This window comes from Mytilus trossulus, chromosome 1, assembly GCF_036588685.1.
Source record: "Mytilus trossulus isolate FHL-02 chromosome 1, PNRI_Mtr1.1.1.hap1, whole genome shotgun sequence".
NCBI classification, from domain to species: Eukaryota; Metazoa; Mollusca; class Bivalvia; order Mytilida; family Mytilidae; genus Mytilus; species Mytilus trossulus.
In genome coordinates, this window is record NC_086373.1 from 39475663 (window position 1) to 39490924 (window position 15262).

Below are 15262 nucleotides of genomic sequence, written 5' to 3' on the forward strand. Positions count from 1 at the left end.
TGCAAAAGTTTTCTTAAGATTACATATTCAGCAACCCAACAACAGGTTGTCCGATTCGTCTGAAAATTTTAGAGCTGATAAATTTTGATCTGACGAACATTATTCAACAGTCATAATTGCTCTAAATGTTTGGTTTCAGAGATACATGTATAAGCCAAAAATAACATTTTACCTCCATGTTCTATTTTTTGACATGGCAGCCATCTTGGTTGATGGGTTGGGTCAGTAGATAGATTAAAGAATATGTGGTTTATGTGCCAAAGAGAAAACTCTCAATCCAACTCACATTTTGTAAAAGTAAAAACTTATAGGTCAAGTATGGTTTTCAACACAGAACCTTGGCACACATCGAACATCAAGCTATAAAGGACCATAACAATTATGAGTGTTAAACCATTCAAACAGGAAAACCAACATTCTAATCTATATAAAAACAAGAAACGAGAAACACTTATGAACCACATCAACAAGAGAACTTTGGTACATTTTTAAACTAGATACCCTAAGGATGATTTAATTCAAGTTTGGTTTTATTTGGACAAGTAATTTCAGAGGAAAAGATTTTTGTAAAAGTTAATGGATACTAAGGGACCACAAGTGATGAGGAAAGCTCACTAAATGAAATCATAACATATTTTCTTCATGGGATAAGGCAATTAATACACAGACATGTTTCTTTTGAGAATCATTTTAATTCATGATCCAAGTGTACAACTATTATAATCAGCTGTACATGCAACACAAATCATACTCTTTCAATCTGTAACAGATCTTAGCTTATCTTAAAAAGACATTTATTCATTTGTATTTTTTTCTAACTATATAAAACAATTAATAAATGTATATAGTACATACTTCTGTACTAAAACAAGATTCTTCAAAACTTAAAGATGTTGTATTGCTTGGTCACAAACACTTCACTGAAGACTAATGACCAAAATCTAAAAATTTAGAAAATGACCAAACATTTTGACGCTGTGAATAAAATCATACATCTACCCTATCAAATTGTAATATCAATTAATGTTAAGACAATTTTAATTTTGTCAGAAAATTACAGTATACATGCATCATATTTGACCTGGTGTAATATTGTGTTTTTGTTGTGTTATTCACATATATCATAAATATATTCTGTCATGAATACAGTTTGTTGATAGCTGTATCTGTTATATTTGAATAAATCAGGACAGTCTAAATAAAAAACAAAACAAGATACAGTTTTAAGTGGTAATCTTAACAATATTTCTGTTTAATTTCTTTGTAACTATATCTTCTATTAAAATATCTTTTTACAACCAAAACCATGTTTCTTTTAACCAAAATCCTTTCAAATAGTCAGTTCTTATTATTTCCATTTACCAATATTGTAAGTTTAAATTTTTAGGGTGCTTTTTTCAAAGTGTTGAACAACAGACGAAATGCAAGTTTATTTTTTGTAAATTGCTGCCTAGAAATAGTATCAATATTTAAAATGTGACTTAAAACTGTAATAATATTTAAAGACTCAATTTAATATTGCTCTGACAATTCAGTTACTTGATACTGGTGTCTTTACCTCAAGTTTACCAAAGTTCAACAAAAACAATTTTGGTTTCAACACATGACATTATCTTTTGATAAAATTATAGGTTTATGTATCTACAGTTTTACTTGTAAATATATGTAAATAAACAAATAATTGTAAAACTGATCACTTTGTATTGAAATTTACCACATACTGTATTTATGGGAAAACATTATCATATAGAAAATAAAACATCTTTTATGGGGCTATCTATAGTGAAGACCCACATAATTATATTATTATATATAATTCATAATTTTTTCCAAGAAAATTAAATAGTCATACATACTCCTATATCATAATGATAAAATATACAATTGAAAATTAAGCAATGGACATGTGAATATTATTGCAAAAATGTAACATTTACACATTATATTTTTTAATGTGCAAAATCAAAACTACAAGAAATTATTGTTGTAGACAAAACACTTTATTTCCCTTTATGTTATTTCTACTAAACATATTGTAAACATTAACACAAATCCTGAAATTAATTATTAAGAATACAATACTTTCTCCTTTTTCATTCTTTTCATGCTGTCTAATACAATAGACAACTTTCAAGTTCGATGCATTTCCGTCAAAAACTTTGTTTAGGTGCTTCGTGACTTCGGTTTCCATGTTGAGCGAGTGGTTGAAAAACTATAAAAGCTATATTGCACGATATATTGGGCAAATTAAATTCTGATATTTGACAATCTGCACCGCTGTCATTAGGGCATTGTGATTAAGTACCTACTGAACAAACTTTATTTCTAGTTTATCCTGCACAATGACGATCACCAAGGCACTTGATGAACATTTATAGTGCAGAGATACAGGCGAGCCCCTCAATCTGGTTAATGACCTCACAAAGGCGTGTATAATTGACGAGTTTTTTCCAGTGACAGATGAACTCAAAAGTGGTCTATTACATTAGAAAATAAGACAAATTATAGCATAAAGTCTTTTACTACTCTAATACCAATGTAAATACATTGATATTGGTACCCACTAGACCAAGTATGAAATACATGATAAATAATTATAATTAACAAATAAGGAATCATAGCACTCTAACTAATATAAATCACAGATTTATATATCCAAGACCATTTAATAAGACTGAAAAATATGTCATCGAATGGAATTGCTTGTAAAACTGATATCCCTGGGTTTGAATTAAAAAAAAAATACCAATATATAGTGTTAACCATCAGATACATTTTAAAAGGCCAGAAAGAAAGTATATTTCGATTCAAATCCTTACATACCAATTTTTTGGGACATTTGATAGAAATACTTTATACCGTTTAACCTTCTATTTTTAATAAAGTCCCCAAAAAATTACCTACAAACTTACAAATTTTGGGCAAGGATTTAGAAAATAATGCTGCAATCTTGTTTTCTCTTTCTCATTCTTCAGTTTATTTTAGAAATCAAGTGCATGAATTTCATTACAAATTTTACTATAAAAGAAATCCTTCTAAAAATCTGTTTTATAACAAACAATTCAAATTGAATGGATGTATTCAAAATATGAATGTTGCCAACTACAATTTTATAGAGATTCATTTCAGTTTGACCTTAACTTATAAAAATTGTTGTACAATAGATGATACAATAGATTAATCTTTATAGCAGAATTAACCCGTACAGTCATGAATATTCATTACAATTTTATCGGTTTTAAGGGTAATTTGCATAATTTGCATAATTATAAAGAGTTTATGAAAATATGAATATCATCAAATCAATGCTGTTAATGAAAGTACCAAATAACATATATGTCAAAAGTTTTTCATGAGTTGTACATATTCAATTTGTAATGAATTCGAAGGCATTTAAAGGATGATATAAGATCGTCTGATGAATGGTCTTGGAATAAAAGAAAAAAAAGCATAAAGATAAATGCAAAGGAAAAAAAAACAGTCGTCAGCACTGGACTTGTTTCTCTAGTTATCACAAAATATAAACAAATTCTTAATATATTCTACTACAAAAATTCATAAGGCAAGTCATAAATTTAAAAACAACATGAATAATTCAAAATGGCTTCGTAATATAAAAATCAACCACATAACTCTCTGATTAATATGACGCCTTATTCCTTTTTGGAAAGTCCCTTTTTTTATGTTAGGAACCATTGTAATTTTAACTCTCAATTGGATTTTTTTTACATACAAGGTCTGATTTTCCTGTACTCATTCTGATGATTTTCTTTCAAGATTTTGAAAATAATAATATAATTTTTTTTAAATTTTCAACTAATTACCGTAAAAAAAGGTATATAATATCAATTTAGTACAAAACAAGCTTAGAAAATGTTTGGAAATACAACGAATTTGACATGTTTGATAAGAAGAAAAAAAAAATGAGAAACCAAAAGAATTGTTTAGGCTCCTCCCAATTTCCCCAAATGACACATTTCTATCTAATATCTGTCTAATAAAATAAATACAATTCAATACTTTTCAATATATATAATTTTTAAGGATGTGCAACATGATGAAACTAACATTGAAAATTAGTGTACAAATTTGTTTCTTCATATTATTATATATGTATAGCTATAATTCAAAGTGTACAATTGTAATAAGCATATTGAAATAATGTAAAAATATCGGGACTGTGCAAAACAGAGAGAGCAGTAAAACTGGTCATAACAATAATAAAATGACTGTTAAAAAGTTTTGTAAATCTGCTCCTGGCATTTTTGATACAAATATCTTTGCACTTCATACAAAAATTCTTTTTCTTTCAAAAACATCAAAATAAAACAAAAGACTTCAAAATCAAAACAATTCTAAAATTTATACACCCTGAAACATTTCAACAGGAATATGTTAACAATAGGTTTTGACTAATATATTTCTGTATTCAGAAATATCTGCTTATTTATATAATAATTCTGCTGTTTTAAGAGAAGTGCAAAAATTTGAAAATTAAAATGTCTAACGAAAACTACATGTTAGCTGTTAAAGGGAGACAAATCAGAGTTTTTCCTCAAGCTGTCTAAATATTCATGTTGGGACTGTGCAAGAACTTGTGCAAGGATATCATCTTCATCCCAATCTTGATATCCTGAAAAATATTTTAAAAATATACAATAATATTCTTAATCTTGTCAATTATTGAATTAATTTATGGTTTTATTGTGGTAATACTGACTCTTTTTTTGTCGGTTATAAACACTTTTTTATTATTATTTGCACATGTCTAAATGTTTAAAATGATATTTGTTCTCAGCAAGCTCCTTTTAAGAAAGTTCTGACAAGAAACACAAACTCTGGAACAAAAGTCTATATCAAGCAAGAAAGGTGTCAATACAAAAACACTTTTTACTTGAACTAACTAGAGAAAAATACTGGCACTTATAGCAATATCTATCCTTACCACTCAGCAGTGATGACTGGTGATTCATCAATGAACTGGTTTCATCAAAGCTAAAAGCACCACCAACAGCTCCCGGGGGTATAGAAACTGTGGCCTCCATGGCTTCTACTTCAGGATGGGTTTTTGGTGAACCTTGAAAAAAAAATAATAATTTATAAATCAAATAATTTATTACAATTTGATGTTAGCTTGTTTAAGATAAGTTATCATACAAGTTCTATGTTTCAAAGAGACATTTGAGCGAGAAAAAAAACATGTTAAATATTAGATTATCAGACTTTAAACTTTGCCGTAACGGGAAAATTTCTCTTTTAAAATCCCCTGCTGTTTTAAACGGAGAAAAAAAAAAGCAAGAACATTTTTTATAAGTTGAAATACATTAGAATATTTATTTAATATAAATATCTTATATCACAAGCATATCTAATTACTTGTTGTTGTAACATGATCATGACCCTGCTTTGTTTAAGGCCAGACAAAAGTATTTAAAGGGTCTGGGATTCCCCCCAAAAAAAATATACTGTAAACCAACTTATTTTCGCAAGCGATTTATTTTCGCGACTTTCGCGAGTAGAAAATTAACTCGAATGTAAATCGTCGTGAATATGTAACACTTAGATCTTTCCTTATTAAACTATATCCAAATATTAGAATATCGCGAAATTAAATAGCCTCAAAATAGTTTACAAAGGGTAAAATGCGAAATTAAGTATCCGCGAAAATAAGTTGGTTTACAATATTTTATGTAAATCTTGATTAAATTGTTTTCCATCCATGTTGTCTAATAAAATTTTGCATGATTCTATTGGTAAAGTGCATTTCAAAGGTTCTTCTAGAAACTGGTTTTCTAATGGACACAATTGAACTAACCTGTTCGTCCTTGTTCGCTTAGTTTTGGAGAATGGTGTTCAGGAATATCCACCTGTTGTGGGCTGTTTTGTTGTGAATTAGGATTACTACGGTTACGAGGGGACCTTCCCATCCTCCCTTCAGAAGAGCTAGGTTTATCACTGTACGTTAAATCACAGGATGAACTACAAGTAGCACTTGCTAAACAACTGGTACATGTAGCACTTGCTGATCTTGTCTGGAATACAATAAAACACATTTACAAACTCGTCTATTAACAATGTCCAGTCTTTATGCATTAGAAATATAAGTTCATTTATGAATTATACATCTAACATTTAAATATTTGCTCCAAATCTTACATGATAGCTTTTTTCCACCATTTTTGAACAGTTCAATAGAATGTTTTTACATCAAATAAATGAATTAACACAAAGTAAAGTTTTTAACCAGACAAAATCTCCCAAGATAGGTTAATGGAACCTATATGCTCAATTTTTAAATCTTTTCAAATTTGCTCAATTGAATAGCTATATTTATTTCAGATAAAAATTTAAACAAAAACTATAAAAATTTGACCCAGGTGTATAAGGAAAATTTTCTCCTTTTTTTTAATGTCATAATTTTCTTACAGAAGTATGAGATTTTGCCCTATTTTGATTGTCCATCAACCACTGGAGATAAGACTCTCTTGCCACCTGTTCTTCTATGGTTTCTTGGGTGACTTCCCAGTCTGTTTCTTTCAGCTTATCTTCTAACATGCACTAAAATATTAAAAATAATGTCAATCTTTTTATAAACATTATCAATTTGACTATCACATTGTAGTTCAAGTCAGGTACTGTTGAAGGACTACTTGGAAACTGCTTCAATCAGAGACCATGCATGATATACACATCAAAAACATACTACAACAGATTTTTCACAAGTCACTGTGTTATCTTTTGACTCTTTATTGTTTTGCTCTTCTGAACTCTCTTCTATAACCATCAAAGCAAGCAAATTTTACACAGCTAGTAGAATAAACAAATGAAAACTGCCAAAATCTTAGTACTGGTACATAAAGAAATCTTCCAAGGAATTTAGAAAGTCAAAACAGTACTGAGACAGTCTTCACGCTGAGTGGCAAAATTGCTCTCGGGCCTGTAAAAATCATATCTACAATCTGACAGAATCCAACTAAAAATTTTCAAAAATTTAGTTCTGGGCCTGTAGATTTAACAGTTTATCGTGAAGACTGCTGAGAGTGCTGATGTGGTTTTATATCTTTAAATCACTTAAAAGACTTCAATGTGAGTAATTGTTTGCTTTACATCCATGTGCTTGCCGGACGGTCAAAACTAACACATAATGGTTTATCATGATTAGCTACATACCTTTTCTATATGAGTGTTCTCAGACTGTTGTACAGCGTCACCCATAAGATTTTTCTCTGCTAACTATAAACAGAAATTTAGACAAGATGAAATATTACTACTTAAAATATACTTATGGTTGAATGCAATAAGTTGCTTTATAACTTATAAAGCTAATTCAAAAATTAATTCTTTTCAATATAAGATTCCTTAGTAATGAGTTAATAATTTATTGTTATGTTTACCGTTATACTTAATAATTTACGTCTTACACTCTCAACAAGTGACAATAATTCATACATATTTTATTTTTCATCCTACAGTGTCTTGTTTAAATTGGACTAACTACTTCTAGACCTGTGATAAAACATGGAAAAATTAACAAAATAATTATAAATATGTTTAAATATGGCCTTGTTTATCCTAGAAATATTGAATTTCATTTTCAAGGGATATGCTCACAGTCCACTAATGTTTAGTTTGTCAAAACTGCTTTATATTGGTTCAATTTATAGACAGATTTTCTATAGATAGGGATTTGTTCACTTAGTATTTTTGGCATTCATTCTACTTAGCCACGGTGTCCCAAAATATCTGAATAATTGCACAAAAGTGCTGATTGAGTCAACTGCACTGATATTCAAGCTGAAACCTTGTACTCTTTTTTTAATACATGGTTTGCATATTTTAAAATTCATTTGGATTTATTATTGAGCTCAGTAAGTTTTTTATGAAATACTTACCCCGGTTGGAAACCTGGAAGACCAAGACCTACACCAATTGTAGCTTTATATGGATCAATTATAGAGTTATAATGAAATACCTACCCCTGGTTGAAATCCTGGTAGACCAAGACCTACACCAATTGTAGCTTTATATGGATCAATTATAGAGTTATAATGAAATACCTACCCCTGGTTGAAATCCTGGTAGACCAAGACCTACACCAATTGTAGCTTTATATGGATCAATTATAGAGTTATAATGAAATACCTACCCCTGGTTGAAATCCTGGTAGACCAAGAGCTACACCAATTGTAGCTTTATATGGATCAATTATAGAGTTATAATGAAATACCTACCCCTGGTTGAAATCCTGGTAGACCAAGACCTACACCAATTGTAGCTTTATATGGATCAATTATAGAGTTATAATGAAATACCTACCCCTGGTTGAAATCCTGGTAGACCAAGACCTACACCAATTGTAGCTTTATATGGATCCGTTATTGAGTTATAATGTGTGTTCTGATGATAACTTATTCTGATCGGTTCATTATCTGTTTTGTAGGAACAACTGAATGTATTTATTGGTTCTGTAAAAGAAAAGTAACAAATACAGAAGGAGAATGAACAAACAAATGCTAGCAATAAAAAAATTGACTTATTTTATGCAGCTGAGAAACTTGATTTCAATTCACATATCCATGATAATTACACATTTGGCCCATTCAGGTATAAGAAAATATCATTAATACATTGGTCCTATCAACAGATGCTTCCATATGCCACTCAAAAGTTATCCTTTTGATGTCTTTGAAGAACAGCTACAGATTTAATGAATAGGCCATGAAAGAACAAACACTGATCTAACAACCGAGATGAGTCAACCTCAATAACATAAGTAAATAATTTATATATTCATTCCAAGTTCACAAAACACTAATTTGCAGCCTATTTTTTATTGCTATATTCTTCAATGTTTTGTTTCTCACACAATTTGATAAATAATTATGATATAACCATAAACAATATTGGTAACCGTAAAAACAGGATATTGAAAACTCTAAGCACAGTGCCAAGAGCTAATTCCCTTGGTAGTTGTTACTCTGCTTACTCTATTTAATAGTCCCTTAACAAACACATCTTTGTTTCCATTTTTTTAATTTTTTTAACAAAGAGAACAACCTCTTGGTAGGTTATACCATATCCTTTCTTTGCAATAAAATTCTAAATTTTGAACAATGTCGGTAAGTGAACTACTTTTATATAATTACAGTACAAACCTAGACTATATTGATACACTTCAATAGATCTATTAAACAGTTCACATATTGCTTGCATTTCTACATGATTTCCATGACAATTATCAAGTCTTTTACGATTCAGATATGTTGTAAAGTCCTCTGTGACATAGTGTGAAAAATAATCAGCATTCTTTGCCTAAAATAATAATATACATGATATACATGTAATACACAATAATTCTCATAATCTAATAAAACAAGCACTAACTACTATTCCAATTATTATATTTTTTATTTATTCATGAATTGTAATGTTGATAAATATTTATAAGAATTTCAAATTAAATGGCTAAAAAAGTGTCTTTATCCTACCAATCATTAGCAACCCAATATGCCTTTAGTTTTTTCTATTAGGAACAACAAAAATATTTCTTAAATAAAAACCTAGTACTTCTTGTGTATCCAAATCTTGTTAATCTTAAGTTTGAGGTTAATCAATTTCAAGGCACTTTAAGTTTTAACCCCTTTCTTATGATATTTGCTAATGAAACAGAAACTCACCAACATAGATAAACAATAGGACAATTACTTACCATGTAATCTACACAATTTTTTCTGACAGCTCCATGCATTTCTTGGTCACCATAAATTTGGTCAGCTTAAACAAAATAATGAATTATTAGACATGCATGTTCAGTCTTTTAAAAATGCTGTAGAGTCTTTAACAGTACATGTATGTAACAAATGTTGTAGCAACCGCAAGTCAAAATAGGATAAGCGTTAAATTGTTAAATTTGAACAGTAAAAATATCCAAAGAAAAACAGACAATTAATTTGTTACTTGAAAATTCAATATTTTCATGATTTTGATAATATCAATGCATTAATGGTTCGTTAATTTGTACACAGCTAAGTTCAGTGTGACTTGGAGAAATTAATGAATATAAATAACCGCAAATTAGTTGCGTGAACTTGCTTCAATGTGGGCTTTGACTATATACATTTTGTAGCTACACATGTATTAGCTACATTGTAGTCCACTATGCACACCACTATGCACACTCTAGAGTGAACAAGCCTTTTCTGTATTTTTGATGACAAATAATTTGACAATAGGCTAAAGCAGATATGAATATGGATGTAACATTTTTAGGAAGAGTTGTTTGTTGACATGTTGTAGCCAAATTCTGAGAACAGAATATGACACTCAATTTTTATACTAATTTGTGTGTTCTAAATAGATTTAGGAAATTTATAAATCTGTAAACATATTTCCTCTGATCTATTTTTCTTTGAATATTTAATAGCAGGTTGCATTTGGTTGTTACCTGTTTCTTTGAAACTGTAAACAAATAATGTCACAAAATTAAACTAACCAACTGCCCTGAACAAGCATGCTCCATCTTCTCCCATCTTCTTTATAATAAATCCTTTCTGTTCTTTTAATGAAGTTTCAAACCAACTTTCCAGCTACATAAAATAATATTGTTATGTTATATATAATATGATTACAGTTTTATTATCTAAAAATTTAGACATTTTAATGTCACACATTTTATCATGTTTATTCCTTCGTTCTATATCAATCAGCTACATTTTTGTACTTTCTAGAATTATCATAAATTTTAATTCTATAATTTGTTAATGACAGTATTAATGAGGGGGGATAGGACCTATATCAGGACGCTAGGATCAAGGTTTTTTAAGCTCAGGAATTTCGGGATTGACCCTTTCAAGATCCAGGAATTCTTTTTTTCGAATTTCGGGATGTCAGGATTTAATTATTATTTTTTATTAAATCGGTTTTAAACAATAATATTTTTTTCTCTTTCAGATTAAGGCTTTAGTCATGTTAGTATATGCTGTAGGTTAAGCTATTGATATGATATAATAATATAACCATGCATCTACTACACATTTACATCTATTAACTTAGGGTCACCAGGCTTCAGACAAATTCATCAAATAAAAGTTTTCTATTGGACGAAAGCATAACATTGAGGGTAGAAACTGTGACTAGAATGTATGAAGTTTAATAATAGGGAATATAATAAAATGGCAATAAATATTGTCATCTTTCCCAATAGTACATTAATAGAAGCTTCATTGGTTAAATTCCTTTTAAGTGTTATGAAAACAGACACATCAATTTTACAATATTTAAAACTTGCACACCTCTTCTATATTATCTGGACACTTTGGTGGTACATATTCATCATCACTGTTATGTCCAGTTATTGTTTCTTCATACTCATTTGCCTGTGAAGAGGATGAAGCGGCATGTGGCGTTGATCTTTGGTGATTATGTTGTCTATGTTTTCTTGAACTTCTGTGGGGTGATGACCTGTGACGCCTCTTATTGCTGTTTGAAGCATCAAAACCTTCATAAGATCCGCCTGGATCTTGTCCAGGTAGCAGTTCGTCCCGTGAAGTGGACGGCAACCATCTTGTTGGCGAATTTCTACCACGACTTGGTTTTTCGTGTCGATTTTCACTGGTTGTATGTGTGTGACCCATTGATGAATGGTCAGCAGTTTCCGTTTCATTTTTATCTTTATTTGGCTTTTTCTTCGGTAAAATAGTCATAGTTCAATGCAATATATATCTGTTTAACTAAATTTTATTTCACTATTTATTGGTTTTCCCTTAAATCCCCGTATTTATCAAAATTAAATTGCCCTTCGTCTAAGTTGCATATTGACAATGGCGTCTGGTACGTGACGTCATGCGTAATATTTTGGTTTTTAACTATTTCCGGTAAACTGGTCTATCCTACTTCCAGAAAATAATATTATGTCAGAAGGCACCATCATGTACATTTATTCAACTGAAAGGTTAGATTTATTAAAAAAAAAAGTGCTTTAGGAAATTTCGTCAAAACAATAACATGTATTAAAGATTTGATTCCAATCAGTTTGGAAGTTAAAAGTATTAATACAAAAAAAGAACTAAAAACACCACACCATCAAGAACAAGAGTGCACACACTGAAATGTCTCGCCTTCATTACGAATCATTGATATTATGTTGATAGTCCGAAGTATAAAGCTTTATTACTACTGCCACATAAACTTAACATTAACCAAGATAGCTAAACAAAGACCTATGAACCATGAAAATGAGGTTAAGGTCAGATGAACCATGCCAGGCAGACATGTGCAGCTAACAATGCTTCCATACAACAAATATAGTTGACCATTTACTTTTAGTTTAAGAAAAAACAGACCAAGACACACAAAAAACTTAACACTGTGCAATGAACCGTTAAATTGAAGTGGTCCAATAAAACTTGCGGGACTGACATATAGATCATAAAATGATTCCATACACCAAATATACTAGTAGTTGACCTTTGGCCTATAATCTATAATATTAGAAAAAAAGACCAAAAACTCAAAAACTTAACTTTGACCACTGAACCATGAAAATGAGGTCAAGGTCAGATGACATCTGCCCGCTAGACATGTACACCTTACAATCATTCCATACAACACATATAGTAGACCTATTGCATAAATTATGAGAAAAATAGACCAAAACACAAAAACTTAACCATAACCACTGAACCATGAAAATGAGGTCAAGATCAGATGACACCTGCCAGTTGGACATGTACACCTTACAGTCCTTCCATACACCAAATATACTAGCCCTATTGCTCACAGTATTTGAGATATTGACTTGACCACCAAAACTTAACCTTGTTCACGTATCTATGAAATTAGGTCGAGGTCAAGTGAAAACTGGCTGACGGGCACGAGGACCTTGCAAGGTACGCGCATACCCAATATAGTTGTCCTATTACTTATGATAGATAGATAGAATTAAACATTACAAAAATTCTGAACTTTTTTTCAAATGGTCACTGCACCATGAAAATGAGGTCAAGGACATTGGACATGTGACTGACGGAAACTTCGTAACATGAGGCATCTACATGTATATACAAAGTATGAAGCATCCAGGTCTTTCACCTTCTAAAATATAAACCTTTAAATTTAGCTAACGCCGCCGCCGCCGGATCACTATCCCTATGTCGAGCTTTCTGCAACAAAAGTTGCAGGCTCGACAACAATGTAGACAACAGATGTTGTGATTAAAGTAAAACCTATGTAGTAATGTACTGTAGATGAAGCTATTTAAATGAGAGTGAGGAGAACAGCATATTATGCAAGATGCTCTCTGACAGACTGTGTATTTACAACTGTAGTTGGTAAAAGATTCCATTGCGTTATTGTGTATGTAAAAATGAAAATATGTACGAGTCTTTAGAAGTTTAAATATGTCTAGTGTTTTCTGGTTCTTACGTCTGATTGGATAATAATTGTGCAGAAACGACTTTACAAAGTATGGCCGAAACGACTCTACAAAGTATGGCCGAAACGACTTTACAAACTATGGCCAAACCGATTTTACAAAGTATGGCCGAAATGACTTTACAAAGTATGGCGAAAATGACTGTGACCACCAAGGCGTCTTGCATCGAATAACCAAAATAGATCAATGTAATTTTACATAAGCCAATCAGACACAACTCGTTAAAACCAGATATAGTTTTGCATAAATTGAGGAATCAAAACTTGACATATTATAAGCATCTGACAAATGAGTTTAATTAAGACACACCGTCAGACGGACATACTACAAGCAGAGACATACAGAGACATATGTATGTCTCTGCTACAAGCAAATATATATCACTGTCTGCCATCAGAACATATATGTATATACATATTAAAAAGCATTAGTGTGTATATTTCTATGCTGCCATTATCCACATTGACCATTACGATCGTTATATGCCAGTTGTATTTTAAAAGAAAATGTATCAACTAGCAAATGAGCATCAGTTAAGGTTTATGAGCCCTTCTGTAGCCATTTTTGTACGAATTTTTCAAACATCAATTGTATCAAAACTACAGATAAAATGAATAATAGAGACAGGCCATTTTGTACATATTCTAGGGAGAAACTTGACGGAAAGCATTATAATTTACTGTTTCATTGCATTTAAAAGAAAAGGCGTTCTTTGTGGCAAATAAACCAAGATTTTTATAGAAAATCCACAGCCTTTAATTTAGAGATTTTTGTAATAAAAGGAGTAGGTCCAGTAAGACCCCTTTTTGGCCCCAAAATATAGCTGTTTTACAAAATTGTTAAAATGTAAACTTTTAGTTATTTATTGGACAGTAAAATTATATTGCTACATAAATATGGGCTGTTTTTTGACTATACAATGCACATATATCGGGTACTAGCTCCATTAAGTCATGCTAAATTACTGAAATCTTCACAATTCTAGCATTTTAGTTAAATGTTAGACGGTTTTCGCGTAAAACGAAATTGGCCGCATTCATGTTCATCCTTAATATTGAAAAGTAAGTTGTATTTTATGATAATACATAACATATATAAAGGTTGAGTATGAACACGGATGCGACCACTTTCATTTTTGACAAAAAACATCTGAAAAGTGACATTTTTCAGCATATTTGGTAGATTTTTCATATTTTAGCTTGAATCAGTGCGTTTTTTATGACTAAATCAGTTAAAATCTTTCACATAAACTAATTGATTCAAATAAAATAGACACTTAAGGGTTTAAAAAGTGGTCAAAATCTTTCGTCAGATGAACCTGAAATTTGAGGCCAAAATCGGCCCTTACCGGACCTACTCCTTTGAAACATGGATTACCCACTTGATTTTTTTTATGATGTGCTAGTGATTATTTTTTACAAAAAGTTCTAACCAACCTGTAAATTCCAAAATACCTCGTGCAGAGTCACTAAAGTCGAGCGCACCCTAAAAGGTGTACTTGATTTGGTCCATATTTTTATGTTTTAACCAATAACTATATTAATAAACTTGTTTTTAGGAAATCAATGCTAGCACTGCATGCAATTATCCTAAATCCATCAGTCATCAAATTGCCGAATATGATAGTACAAGGATAAAGGCTGTGGATTTTCTATAAAATGTCCATGTTTAGCATTGAATCAACATAAGGGTACATAATCCTAATGATATTGTCTGCATTGATTCAGTTTATCAAACTATTGTATGATCGGTTGTCAGGTGGAATTTTTAAAAATTCATAGACATTTAAAACCAGATGCTCCGCAGGGCGCATCTTTATACGAACGCAGA

At 30.7% G+C, this 15262-nt stretch overlaps 1 protein-coding gene across 1 annotated transcript; it reads right to left on the reverse strand.

Moving 5' to 3' along the window:
* Window positions 1-1380: 1380 nt before the first annotated feature.
* On the reverse strand, window positions 1381-11859 carry LOC134724181 (OTU domain-containing protein 5-B-like). The gene is made up of 10 exons (XM_063587440.1): window positions 11292-11859; window positions 10493-10586; window positions 9710-9774; window positions 9156-9312; window positions 8317-8465; window positions 7171-7233; window positions 6427-6558; window positions 5816-6032; window positions 4946-5077; window positions 1381-4633 (listed from the first exon to the last, which is right to left on the reverse strand). The coding sequence occupies exons 1-10, from the start codon at window positions 11700-11702 to the stop codon at window positions 4521-4523; spliced, it is 1533 nt and encodes a 510-aa protein (XP_063443510.1). The 5' UTR covers window positions 11703-11859; the 3' UTR covers window positions 1381-4520.
* Window positions 11860-15262: the final 3403 nt, after the last annotated feature.